The 14746-nt window shown below is 35.5% G+C and overlaps 1 protein-coding gene and 1 long non-coding RNA gene across 2 annotated transcripts; one reads left to right on the forward strand and one right to left on the reverse strand.

The window, feature by feature from the left end:
• The first annotated feature begins 1226 nt into the window (after positions 1-1226).
• Positions 1227-7981, forward strand: LOC130717200 (DEAD-box ATP-dependent RNA helicase 37-like). The gene is made up of 7 exons (XM_057567336.1): positions 1227-1428; positions 1725-2553; positions 2670-2753; positions 4040-4282; positions 5581-5748; positions 5952-6065; positions 7156-7981. The coding sequence occupies exons 2-7, from the start codon at positions 1828-1830 to the stop codon at positions 7654-7656; spliced, it is 1836 nt and encodes a 611-aa protein (XP_057423319.1). The 5' UTR covers positions 1227-1428; positions 1725-1827; the 3' UTR covers positions 7657-7981.
• Positions 7982-10375: 2394 nt separating this feature from the next.
• Positions 10376-12826, reverse strand: LOC130720675 (uncharacterized). The gene is made up of 3 exons (XR_009013214.1): positions 12669-12826; positions 11288-11337; positions 10376-10999 (listed from the first exon to the last, which is right to left on the reverse strand). It is a non-coding gene; the product is annotated as an uncharacterized LOC130720675 (long non-coding RNA).
• Between the last annotated feature and the right edge of the window lie 1920 nt (positions 12827-14746).

Genomic DNA, 14746 nt, shown 5'->3' on the forward strand with positions numbered 1-14746 from the left:
ATGGGGTTGAGGACTACCTCATTGCTTCTCATTCCCACATCTTTCCAATTCTCGCGTCTTAGTGAATTCTTACTCCATTCTAATTCCCCATAAGAACCTCAACATGTTATTAAAAAATTTAAATAGTAAATTAAATATATAAGACAGATAACTTTATGCAATAAATCTACAAAACATAAGTGATGTCACAAATACATCAAATTCAATATTTATATATAATACGGTTCAAATAACATTAAATAAATCTGACCACACAATATGTGAAGTCTGCGAAATAAGAAATTTGAAATGTAAAGCCGACATTCAACCCATCTAAAATGTAAAGTGTAGCACTCAAAACATATCTCGAGCAATTTGAATTTGAAATGTAAAATCTAACATTCAACCCTTCTAAACAATTCAATATTTGTAAGCGTATTATTGTATTTTCACGATATATATGGGGTATAAACAGTGATTCCCATCCCCGTCCTAAGATTTTTATAGGGGAATTTCATCCCCACCTTTATCTCACGGGAGAGATAAGACGAGGTTGAGGCTTCTAATAAGACAATTGATGGGTCTTATCTCCATATAAAAATCGATAGCTCTACCATCACATCCATATCTAGTTTTCTTATCATATCCTCTCTTATCTCTTATCATATCTTGCTCATCAAATAAACGATTTAAGTCCACCCTACTTATAAAATAAAATATTGATAAGCACTTGAAGCTTGTCAAAATTAATGAATAAGAAAAATTATATATTTAAATAGTCAAATAAATGATATTTGGTTAGTCTTGTGGTGGTTGTTTATTTGTGGTTTGAGTTGTTTATCTGGTCTTGATGCTTGATACTTTTTTGATCCCTTTGAGCAGGGTTTACATCATTCCATTTCTTCAATCTTATATTAGTACAGATTTTTCATTAAAGAAAATTAATAATAATAATAATAATAATTCATCTTTAACTAAAAACTAACCGTTACATGTTTAGCTTTGCCTTTGTGTCAGCCTTAAACCAGTCTCTCAATAGATAAAAAGAGTAAAATGTACAAATCTTCAATCCAATATACATATCCAACGGATGAAAGAAAGTTGAGGAAAAAAGAAAGAAAATGCTATTTTGGTGGTAGAGGTAAAAAAACAAACGCAGAGAAGAAAAAAGCACAAGTTAAGTTAAGTTAGGGAGAGTCACTATTATAATAGCATACAATATTCACACGCAAGCTCGTTTTTCGCTGGTTAGATATTTATTTCTCTTTTATTTCAGTCAGGGCGCAACAAAATATGCTTGTTTGGTAACCAGGAAAACGCTGAGAGAAAAGAAAAACTTTTGATTCAACTTTGAAATACGCTGAGAAAAAACGAGATTGCGATATTCTCGCACTGTCCCCTGTAGAAACCTCAATCGAATTCGAACCTCGTCTTCTCCCATTCGTTCAGGTTCGCTTGATTCGCTCATTGGTTTCCAAAATCATCTAGTTTTTCATTTTTTTCTGATCTATTTGCTTGCAGATTGTAATTGCTTTTTTTTTCTCATCTGAAAAATTTAGATATTTATTTGACAAATTTTTGTTTTGCTTTGCTGGATTTGCATTTTTGGATTTCTAGTTTGAAATTTGCATTTTCTTTGGTGAGATCTCGCATGTTGTAGCACATGATTGAATCATCATTAAATTCATTATGTGATCTTAATTATTGTTTATTTGATTTGTTTTTTTTTTGTTTTTTCTGTTTAGCTGATCGTGATCGTGATAAAGAAGAGTGATAAGAGGACCTTGGATTGGGAAATCATAGTTTTGTTTTGTTTAGAATTTGGTAGTTATCACAGAAAAAGTTACAATGTCTGCGACAATGGGAACTTCATGGGCGGATTCTGCTGACAATTCAGCCATTGGTTCTTCCAATGCCAATGCCTCATCGGGCCGCCCAGCGTATGTTCCTCCGCATCTTCGCAACCGGCCGTTGTCTTCGGAGCCCCCTGCTGCGACATCACAATCCTACGACCGGGGGAATTATGGTGCTCCGGCTGCAGGTCCTCATGGAGGCGGCTTCTCGAGGCCTGATTTTGGTCGGCAAGGATATGGTTCAGCTGCCCAGACCGGTGGTGGTTGGAATAGTAGAGGGGTGGGGAGGGACCGTGGGAGGCGTGAGGTGAATCCTTTTGAGAATGATGATAATGATGTGGATCAATCTGTCGGTGAGCAAGAGAACACGGGCATTAATTTTGAGGCGTATGATGATATTCCTGTGGACACTAGTGGGGAGAATGTGCCCCCACCTGTGAACACATTCGCGGAAATAGATTTGGGGGATGCATTGAATCAGAACATACAGAGATGCAAGTATGTCAAACCAACCCCGGTTCAAAGGTACGCCATACCAATTTCTCTTGCGGGGAGAGATTTGATGGCTTGTGCTCAGACAGGGTCGGGAAAGACAGCTGCCTTTTGCTTTCCTATTATAAGTGGAATCATGAGGGAGCAGTATATTCAAAGACCACGTGTTGCACGAACTGCCTTCCCTATGGCACTTATCCTCTCTCCTACCCGGGAGCTTTCATGTCAGGTACAACTTGATTTTAGTTTTCAGTTTACACTGCCTTCATAATTTGTATCTGGCTATCTCTATCCTCAGAAACCTTTTTTATTAATGTTCACCCTTTTGTTTTCCTTATCTCACAGATCCATGATGAGGCCAAAAAGTTTTCTTATCAAACTGGTGTCAAGGTTGTAGTTGCTTATGGAGGAGCACCAATCACCCAACAGGTTATTTTTGCCTACCGGTGTTCAAGGCACTCTAATTTAGTTTAACTGTTTTACTTGCTTTCATTAAATTTGTTTTGATGGCTTTCTTTATCATCATCTCCTTGACATCGGAGGTTATGCGGACGCATGCAATGTTTTAAGTAAGGAACATAAAACATATTAAACAAACTTTATACCATTTCCAATTTCATGCATGGACAAGGTTGTGTCAATAAACAGCACAAAATATGTTTTCTGAGTTTCTGAACCTGGAGTTGAAAGGGACTGATTATACTATTCTTGCTTTATTGCTTAATTATATGCTCTGCTAAAAAGATTAATTGTAAATGGTGTTTCCACCTTCTTAATCGTAAGTTTGATTAACTGATATCCCATTGTAAGTAACTTCATTTTATTCCTTCAGATTGATATTTTTGCCATGGTTATCCTCACCATGAGTATTTTCTTTTTGAATGAGTCACATCCTATGAAGAATAAGTATCTGGGAGGGCCAAGTTAGACTTGTATAGTATGTCATGCTCAGTTTCTACCCATATGTTGAAGGCACGCTTACTTGCAAGGGCATCTTCTTTAGCCGTGCTGTCTTCCTAGTGCCCCATGTTTTAAGTTTACGTCAATACATATTATGCTACTTTCAATAACTTACATACCTGTCAGGCCTGCATTTTTTAAATGATGGGCCCTTTATATGTAGGTCAGAGTTTGGAGAATTTATGTAATAGTGGAGTCAGAGAATAGGAGTTGTTTGTGAAGAGGTCTGGTGGTATAGGCAAGAAGTATCCAAGTGAATGAGTGGTCATATGTTCACCATGAAAATATAGTTTCATAATGATGGGTTCTCTCAATTTTAGTGGTCTGTCCCCACTTATCTACCTGGTTTTCATGAGTCAATGCGATCTCTGCTTCAAGAATTTGATAATTTTTATTTAAAAACAATTGTATTGTTCCTAGTGGTTTCCAAGACATTCCCTTCGCTTGTACTTCTAATATGCATGTTGCAATTTTATTTTATTTTTCTGAAAGATTTAATGGGACTGGAAATGTTTCTTATATTAACTTCTGCAGGCTCTTTATATTTAGTTTACAAGTAGTCTGGTTAGAACATAGTTTGTTAGCCTAGTGAGACTTCAACTGCTGTTGCTGAAGGGTGTAAATTGTAAAATGAAATATTTAAAACTACACTATCCTTCATTATGCTTATAGGTCTTTTTTGCTTTTTGTTACTGGTCTGTACATTTGGATTTCACTTCTTTAATAATGTAATAATGTTGTGTTGCATTGTTCAGTTGCGAGAGCTTGAGAGAGGAGTTGATATTCTGGTGGCGACTCCTGGACGACTGGTAGATTTGCTTGAGAGGGCTAGGGTTTCATTGCAGATGATAAGATATTTGGCTCTTGATGAGGCAGATCGGATGCTGGATATGGGTTTTGAGCCTCAAATTAGAAAGATAGTTGAACAAATGGACATGCCTCCTCCGGGCATGAGACAGACAATGCTGTTTAGTGCCACATTTCCAAAAGAGATACAGGTATCTCGTTCTTGTACTCAGATTCTCTAGTTGGTTATGTTTTTACACAAGGGTTCTCCCCGCTAAAAGCTTACTAGTAATTTTCAAAAACAAAAGTGAGGTTAAGGTAAATGTTTTCTGCTTTTTCTAAAAGCTGGAAACATCTTTTTTATGCGCATATTATAAGGAGCTGACTTATCCAGTACCTGTAATATTACTCTGTTCATTTTTTTTACTGCGGGCTGTTTCTGTAGTTTGAAATGGCACTCCACATTTGCTCTCGTGCAAATTGAGATTTCCTGTATTGAGGTGCTTGAACAACCGCTTTAAAGCTTAATAATTACCAAAGAGCATGAAAGGTTGGAAAGAAGACAGCATTTGATTGAAAAGGGGATTAGAATTTGTTTAATTAGTCCATTTTACATAATGAGTGCATTGGGCGAAGGTTCCCTGCTATAGTTTAAAGGTTGGCTAGGTAAGACTTGATGAGATTTCTTTAACCTAGAGTCTTCCTGTCACTTCATGTTTCACCTTGAGCTACAACCTATTGTAACTCTCCAAGAAGAGTCTAGGTGTGAGTTTGGCAGTTCTCTCCTTTGCAGATATTGTCACTTCTTGTCCACCTTTAGAACCTTGATCTGGACGTCCTTAATGTCAGCAGAAAATCAAACACATTTCTTCTGATGTTAACATTTAAATATTTGATTTTCATGATGCAATGTACCCTTCTATTTGACACAATGATACTTGGAGAAAACTCGAAATCCAAATTTAGTTTCATTGGGACGGAATGGAATGCCAATGTTAAGCCAAGTGTGTATGTTATTTTGTAGACCAATATGTTTTTATATTGAAGCTGTTTTGAAAACTAAATCATTGCAAGTGGCGCTTGATTTGGGAAGCTGAAAGTGTTGATTCCTCTAACCAAAGCTGCAATCACCTGGAAGGTGCAAACAATGACAATGCTTTGTTTGTTACTTGTTCATATTTGTATAAAATATTATTATTCCTAGAGCTCGGTTGGTGGTGATTGTGGCAATAATTAGCCAGTATGAAATGCTCGAAATGTATTTTTGGGGGAGATATTGAGCACTTGATGGTGATGCTTTTTTATTGATATTAATATGCTTCTGTTTGGTTGTATTTGACTGTGAGACGAGTTATTGACACTTTATGCTGCGATTAATGCCTTGTATGTGTGATAGAAATTATAATCAATAGAGCTTGGATCATGACAACCATGTTGCAAATCTAGATGTAATTTTCTTTTAATTACAAAATTCAATAATGATTATAATGACTGTTCCATCTGAGTGCAGAGACTTGCATCAGATTTTCTTGCAAATTATGTGTTTTTGGCTGTTGGAAGGGTCGGTTCAAGTACTGATCTAATTGCTCAAAGAGTAGAATATGTGCTCGATTCAGACAAGAGAAGCCACCTTATGGACCTGCTTCATGCTCAGAGGGAAAATGAAACTTTTGGCAAGGTAATCTGTCACGTCTACAGTCTACATGCTGCTGGTATCCGACACACATTTGTATGCCATAATTAATTTTTATTGTTAATGGAATTCACTAATTTTCCGAAATTATGCTGCACTGGGACAACTGTTAGTTTAAGAGTAGGAAACTTTGATGTCTGTATTTATCATACTGATGTTTTAAGGATTTGTGGGGGTGGTTTTTGCAGCAAGGTCTGACATTGGTTTTTGTGGAAACAAAGAAAGGAGCTGACGCATTGGAGCACTGCTTGTGTGTTAATGGGTTTCCTGCAACTTGCATTCATGGTGACAGAACACAACAAGTGAGTCTGTTTTGCTTATTGAAATTTATATTTAAATGTAAAACATGTCAACATTATGAATACATGAAAACTACCTTTCCTTCCTTTATTTGTTCTATGTTTCATTGTTTTTTTTTTTCATTAAAATCACTTGTGTCATGATGTTCTATATTCCTCATGAGATGAGACTTTAAAAGGATTATGAAACTTAAGCAGTTCAATTTTCATTGTGAAATACTCTTAAGGATCGATAAACACTTTTTTTTAAATCTTTACTACCATAGAAAGGGGATTGGGTATTTAATTTTTCTCTTCCAATATAAAACATGTTTTTTTTCCAGTATAATTGAAATGCAAGGTTTCATATTAACCACGATAGCTCATCTCTTTCACCCAGTTTCTACTTTGAAGTAATTCTTTTTTTAAAAAAATCTTCTTTAAGATATTGCAAATTTCAATTAATGTTTTCATTCAATTTTAAAATTCAAAATGGGAGAAATATTTCTTGCCATCATTTAATTAAAGAGCAATGCTAGTTATTACGAAAGATATTTGGCAAGAAATGCAAGAATCTTAAGTCTCCAATTAAAATTGGTCCTCGGCAGAATAAACAGATGATCGCTGCGATACAAGGATTTTTAGACCAATCAGAAATTCAGAATAATTCGTTTGCAATCGTCTAGACAACTTTCGCACCCCCAATCATTTTTCTTTAATTAAATATTGAATTTTCTTGGCGCATCTACTTTGCAGGTTACTTTTCTAGAATCTGGTGGTTTGAACTTTCAAATTTTGTTTTTCTTTTCATTTCATATTTTCTAGTACAATTATTTTTTTTTCATAATTGTTGGCCAGCATGATATTATGTTCAAATTTTGTCCTGAGAATTGAATTTGTCTGTTTTGGCGCAGCTTCTAGTTGAAATCCTTATTTATATATAAAGCCATTGACAAAGTCTTTCTGAAGCTTCTATCTACAATGAATTTACTGTTAAACAAGTTTTCCCAGATATTGCATTAGAACTTGAACTAAAAAATGTTCTGCTATACATTTCTTTCGTTTTGTGTCCTCCTGAAAATAAATGTGTGCGATCCAATGGCTCTGTATGCAGGAAAGAGAAATGGCACTGAGGTCATTCAAGAGTGGACACACACCAATTCTAGTGGCAACAGATGTTGCAGCACGTGGTCTTGATATTCCTCGAGTATCACATGTGGTAAATTTTGATCTTCCCAATGACATTGATGATTATGTGCACCGGATAGGAAGAACCGGGCGTGCTGGTAAAATGGGATTAGCAACAGCCTTCTTCAATGAAGGTAATTTATCCATGGCTAAACCATTGGCTGATCTGATGCAAGAGGCGAATCAAGAAGTACCTGCCTGGCTCACCCGTTACGCAGCAAAGGCTTCTTACGGTGGCGGTGGCAACAGAAGCAAGCGGTCAGGGGGAGCCCGTTTCGGTGGCCGTGATTTCAGGAAGGAGGGTTCATACAATAATAAAGGATCAGATTACTATGGTGGAACTGGTGGATATGGTGGTGTTCCTGGCAGCTATGGTGGAGGAGGAGGAGGGTATGGTGGTCAAGGTGTGACTAGTGCTTGGGATTAGATTAGAGTCACTTCACTCATTCGTTCTCTTGTTGAGTGTATATAAATTTCAGACTTCAGTGATGTAAAGTTGTATCTTCTCAACCATGTTTTGCCTAAGCTCTTGCATTCCTTACTACTGGAAATCTTTGGTTTTGCTGGTTTGGCAGACAAGGTTGGGAAATGCTGCATATGGAGAAGATAAAATCTGTATGCAGCCCGAAAAATTCTGACTAGATTTACTTGTCTTTAGAATCCGTAGAAGAGGGAGAGCCTGTAAACAATTGATGAAAACTGAATGGCAGATATTATCCCTAATTAGCAAGCACATATTGGTTTAATTGTTATATTAGCTGTTCGGCACGCTTAATTAATCTTGTCTTTACTTTAACTAAGGATCCATTTTAGTGTGTTGAGTCCACGTTCAAAACGCTGGGAATTGCTTATAGGGCGTTCATTGAGAGTGAGGCAAAAAATATTAGGGGAGGATATCGGATCAAATAATGAATCTGCTTGTTGAAACCAAACCAAACCAATCTAAGTTTGGTTAACTGGTTACACTCACGCTGAACTTAAATTAAACAAATTGCAACTAATTCAGTTTTAATTTAACCTGAACTAACTGGATCTTGTTTGTATTCGTCGTGGCTCGCCGTATGCAACAATAGATCAGGCAGTCGCGGGTAACTAAATGATGTCGTGACGTTCCACCGGTAAGAAAGATTAGGAATTTAGAAGAAAAAGGGGGGTAATTTTTTAGTACTGTCCCAATTAAGACAGTTTTAAAACAGTCTCATACTTAACCAACACAAATATGACACGTATTATTAGATATTTTGAAGTTAATATTTTTCAAAATATATATTTTAAACCCAGTTAATCTGCATCCTTATATTTTACTAGTACTTTTTACCCGTGCGATGCACGGGGATATTCATTTTTTGACTTTGTATTTTTTTTATTAAATCGGTTCTTTTTATTAAATATCGGCTTAATTGCACTTTTGGACCCCAACTTTATCTTTTCTGTCAAAATTTTCCCCCAACTAAGAAATTAGCAAAAATTAATCCCCGAAGTTACCCTCCGTTAACACATTTGGTCCCTTTAGCAAAAATTAATCCTGCGAAAATTGGGGGACCAAAAGTGTAGGTCACGATGGTGAGGAAGTTGACTTAATTGCATTTTGATCACTCGGACCGTTAGATTTTGGATGAAAAATACTAAAGGGACCAAATGTGCTAACAGAGGGTAACTTCAGGAATGCTTTTTGTTAATTTCTTAGTTGGGGGACGGTTTTTGTAGAAAGGTCAAAGTTGAGGGACTAAAAGTGCAATTAAGCCTTAAATGTTTGTATTTGTTTTTTTGTGTTGTTGTTTTGTTTTTATCTTTTGTCCTGTTGTTTTAAATGGTAGATTAATATTAATTTTGTGTCTATTGATTAGTTTATTTCAGCTAGTTGAAGTAACATTGATGCGCTAGGTTTTTTTTTTTTTGCAATTGACATTATTTTATTGAGAATAAAACTGAGAGCGTATTATTTCACATGTTTTTCAGGTAGTATTGTGACCCGTGGGATGCACGGAGGATATTCTTTTTTGTTTTTAGCGTAAAAATGTTTAAATGTGTTATTTTTGTTACTTTTATCTGGAAAAAGTATATGAATTAAATAATAAAACTTATTTTCGTTATAAAAAAACATAATCTGAAATGTTTTTTTTTACATAAATGTGTTTGAGTTTGTATTGTTTATATTTAATTTAGTTTTTTATATTCAAATTTAATAGTCTGATGCTACTATTATTTTTAAAATTATTAATGTAAATTGTTTTTAATCAAGATTCTTATAATTCAAAATTTACGAACACTTTATATATCTTATTTATCCTATCCTTAATCAGACCACCAACGTATCTCAAACAGGTTAAAAACTTGTCAAACACCAAAAAAAAATTAATTTTTCATAATTTGTTACATTTATTAATCATTAATTGAAACTTGAAGGATTCACATTCAATATTTTATTGAAGCCCCTTTATTTTGTAACTTATGTCCCTTTATGCAATTTGGTAAAAGAAATATTGATTTGCTATTCTTCTCTTTCTCTTTTGTACCGACGAACAATAGTATTGGGCACAAATTGTACCGTACAATCTTAATGCGCATATGGAGCTCACTTTTACAAAATCTGGTGCAATATTGGGTATTCACAAAACTGTAGTATATGGTAGAGGAAAACAATTGCAAAAGGAGATGACTTCAGATTTATGTTATAAGCATAATAATGAAATCTGGTCTAAGATTAGAAAGCATATGAATTTCGACGTAGCCTTGTAATTAAGAATGTTGGTCTCTTAAATTTGCACCCAGGAATAATTACATAGACAGTTCATGTTATAGGTCTTTGATGGTCCTGTTGGCCTAGCTTACTTGTCTAAATGACTTCTTTGGAATGCAAAATGTCTTTTCTACCTGTGATAAGGTAGCTTCAACATATTTGTAATACAAACTTCAGCACCTTTGTCTTTAAATTTACCTCTTCCTGAACCTTTGTTTTTCCCTATTTTAAGTTTATCTCTTTTTTTTCTGGAAAAAAAAACATGGATCCGTTGTTCAAAAGAAAATTATACATAAAAAAGTAGCACTTAGGGAACTATTTCTTTGAAATTTAAATGGACGCAAGACTTGCTTAACTAACCTGAGGAAAGAAAGTTGAACAAGCACAATGACCTTAAAAACTGGCTACTAATGCCCGTCATTCCATTTAAAAAATAAAAAGAGACAACCTTAGAGAGCTGAATCCAAAAGTTAAAGTTACATTTAAAACGTAGGAGCTTGATACAGTAAAGCACAATGATTATCACACTGACAAAGCAATGCTACTAAAATAAGGGTATACCCAACTTGCACAATTTTTCTTCAATTTGAAGCGAAGGAAGTGGGAGAACTACAGAATTCTCCTATAAGTTGCTCCCAGAAGTAGATACCTCAGTATTGCAAACATGGCAAACCTTGTTTATTTTCAACCAATTGTTAATGCACTAAGGATGGTAAAGATGTTTGCATGAAAGATCTGTGAAGGACTCACCAGTGTCATAGTCCACCCGGTAAATAACACATGATTCATTGCTTCCATGTTGATATTTCCCAGTTTTGTACTTGACTAAAGGCAAACATGTATTAGTATCAGTTGGATGACCTCTGCTTTCAGTTTCAACTACTTCCCCCCAATGCTAGTATGAAAGTTCATTTGGACCTAAATGCTCCCAAGCATCCTGTGAATTACCACCATGTCCATGGCCTCCACTGTAATTGAAAATGATATTGTCTTTATAGAATTCAGAAGCTGCAACATCATTTCCGAGAACCTAAAAACGAAAGACAAATTCTATGTCACTTACAAAGAACACATTTGAAAAGCCAAAGCAATGTAAACATAATTTTGATAAGAGGCTAACTTTGCCGGTTAACTGTGGCAATAACAATTTTCAGAAATTTCAAACCAAATGATGTAACTAAAAGCATATCAAGTTGAGCAAAACCATGTCCATTTAGTTTCAAAAACAATAGAGCAACTCCATAAAGATTTATGCATTAAAAATTAAGGGAGGAAATAAAAACAGAAAACCAAGTCCAAATTGAGCAAAACCATATACATTGCCAGCATGAAGTTTGATAGACACAACATCCCCAAATAAACATAAACCTGAAATGCAAAGGAACACATGAGTCCAACAAAAAAACATAAATCACTAAAACAACAGCTATGTGAGACTGACAGTTGTATTATTCAGGTTTGTGAAAAGAGGAAGAGCAAGAAGTTATTGATGGTCTTGGAAAGAAAAAGATTGTGGCTGGTGGAAAGACGATAAAGATGAAGTGTTTGGGAAGGTGGAAGGGGATTACGAATTTAGGAAGTTTACGGGTTATATTGAACTGAAAGGAAAGACAATAGAAACGCACAGCTAAGATTGAAAGGTACACAGTTAAGATTTGATCCCTGACTAATTACTCCCTCCGTCCTAATTATAAGACACCATTCAAAAAAATTTCTTTGATAAATATTTAAGATAAGATTAAGATGTTGTCCTCAATGTAATGCCATAAAGAGGGTTTATAAACTTTCTATGGCAGGTTCATATAAAAGAGGTACTTTGAGGGTGATGTTAAATTTTAGTACTAATCAATCAGACCTACGAATAAGATAAATGATCTTAGACAACACATACATGGAAGGTATATAGAGAGATCAATCTTTACCTTTCTTCAATGACTCAAGTACTTCTTTCAAAATCTAAGGAATAATTGGAATCTAATTTAATCAGGGAGGTAGTAGAAAATCAAAAGATAAGCAAGACACAATTCTGTGTGGCTGGACCAAAATAGAAGAAATGCGACAAAAAAGAGAGCAGATTGCTTAAAATACAAAATATTAAAAAAAGGTGTATATTTATTCAATACACTTTGTTTTGGTCAATTTTTTTTATCATTATTATCCACTTTAAAGCCGTATTTAAATTCCTTATTAAACGGTACAAATTCTATAACTGCTATATAACTTTTGAAGACAATTAAACTTTGTAACTCATGTTTTTTTTATTATCCACATGGCATCTTTATATTTATTTAAGACACTTTATTGTGTTTAATTTGGATCATTATTGAAGACAATTTAATTTGGTAACTTATGTTTTTTATCATCCATTTCAATGTCTCACTGATATTCCACACGTTGATCATTAATAGCATTTGAGAAGCTTCCATATACATGTGCAGTATTAGCAGAGGACCCATATAAATCATTGATGTCCCTAAATGAGAGTTGAAAAAACACCAGAAACTCCACATAAAAGAATCAAATGGCCACAAAAAGCAAAACTTCTAAACTATCCCCTCACTAAAAACTGTCCAAACAACTTTTCCTACCTCCATTTCTCTCAATAGGGTATATAGAGATAAAAAATGAATAGTATCATTATATTTAGTAGATAACTTTCATGTGTAATGGCATAGCTGTAAAAAAATAAAAAACCTAACCTTGCCATCTATGTCTCCAGTAGAAATTGCATTGTTTAATCAGTTCATTGTAGATAAAACTGAATCCATTTCCTGACGCTATGATTTGAGCAAGTCCCGTGCAGCTCTCTCTACTTATATTGCAGCTCTAACTTCTTGATTGTACTCCTTGCAAATGGCCTGATCAAATTATTATTCAAAATGATTATCTAACATAAGATATGGACCTTAAAATTAAAGAAAAGTATACTGATTTTGCCATTGAAATAACTCCAAAGTATACTGCACTAATTTGCTAAAGAAAACAACACATATCCCTCATGTGTAAAAAACCCAACGGTTACGGTCATGACATGCTTTTCTCTTCATGTCAACACATCTATGCGAGCCCTTTCTAAGTTTCTATCCCTTCTATCACCCCTGCAAGCCCCAAAACCTGCAGCATTATCTCTCAGTATCTAGCAAAAATAAAGGGAAAAGAAAGGATTTTCTTACCTTGCCATATTTTTGGGAGAGGAGACACATTCTGTAGCGTCAAGAGAAACAACGGAGTGGCTGGAACGAATAAATAGGAGGGCCGAGACAGATAAAGTGTTGTTCCTTTGTTGTCATACATTTTGTTAAAAACAACCTGATGTCCTAGCCGATGTTGTGACATCTGCTTTTGTGAAGGCCAGGACATTTGTCCTGACTGGCGTGCAATGTGGGTCCCTTTTGTTATTGGTTTGGAGGATGTGATTTGTTATTACTTGAGATTCAAGTAACTTATTAAAGGGAGATATACGCGGGTTGTTTATTGTTGGAACAAATCAGTGATTGGAGATTTGTTTCTATTCTTAAGTTGTTAATCACTCATATCATATCTTGGAAGATTCTGTGCTGATATGAGTTGGATCAGAGTTGTTCTTCAGCCCAAGAAACCCTAGTGCCGCCTCTGCCGAAGTATAAATAGAACAAAGACCTAAAACGTGAGTCACCAGAGCTAAGATTGAAGATCAAGTGTTTTAGGATTGTAAGTTGTGTTTTGTTCCTGTTATTTGTGAACTGTTCTTGCCCCCTGATTCTATAAAGCAAGTTTCAGTTCTGTGTTGTGTTTGAGTGTCAAACAAACTCTGTGTTATTGTTGTTCACCAATCACTGTGGCAGTGATTGAGAGAAAGTGAGAGGGGCTCTCATACTTAGGTTGAGATTCTAAGTAGAAATACACTGGGTAGATTAGGAAGTGAACTATGAACTGAGTTGTTCATGAGTGTGTGTAATTCCTGAATCTTGAGATAGTGGATTTCCTTTCTTTGGGTGCATGCAAACCCTCCAGACGTAGGTGAAGTTTCACCGAACTGGGTTACCAATCTTCTGTGTTCTACTTTATTATTTTTCTGGTTTTGTTACTGTTAGTCAGTTGTCGAACCGGTTGTCCCAGCATCGCGTTCGACATCTGTCCTGTGCGAGAACCGTATTTTCAATTGGCATCAGAGCAGGCACCCTATTCTGTTGGGTGAGCTCCAGGGAATATATACTGTTCTCAAGGACAACATTATGGATGGAAGAAGATCAATCTATATGCCACCAATTTTGGATGGTACCAATTATGACTACTGGAAGGCTCGAATGGTGGTTTTTCTCAAATCTATGGACAGTATAACATGGAAGGCAATAGTCAAGGGGTGGAAACATCCTGTGATAGCATCCACAACTGAATTGAAGCCTGAAGATAAGTGGACAAAGAAAGAAGATGACGAAGCTCTTGGAAACTCCAAAGCCTTGAATGCTATTTTTAATGGAGTTGACAAAAATATGTTCAGGTTAATCAACACATGTACTGTGGCTAAAGAAGCATGGGAGATTCTCAAGACTGCCCATGAAGGAACATCAAGAGTTCGTATGTCAAAGCTTCAGCTTCTTACAACTCAGTTTGAGACTATGAAGATGAATGAGGATGAATCCATATATGAGTTTCACATGCGTATAAGGGATCTAGCCAACTCTTCTTTTGCCCTAGGGGAACCCATGTCTGAAGAAAAGTTAGCAAGAAAGATTCTTAGGTCTCTCCCCAAGAGGTTTGATATGAAGGTAACTGCCATTGAAGAAGCCCAAGACAT

Source organism: Lotus japonicus, chromosome 5, assembly GCF_012489685.1.
Source record: "Lotus japonicus ecotype B-129 chromosome 5, LjGifu_v1.2".
Classification (NCBI taxonomy): domain Eukaryota; kingdom Viridiplantae; phylum Streptophyta; class Magnoliopsida; order Fabales; family Fabaceae; genus Lotus; species Lotus japonicus.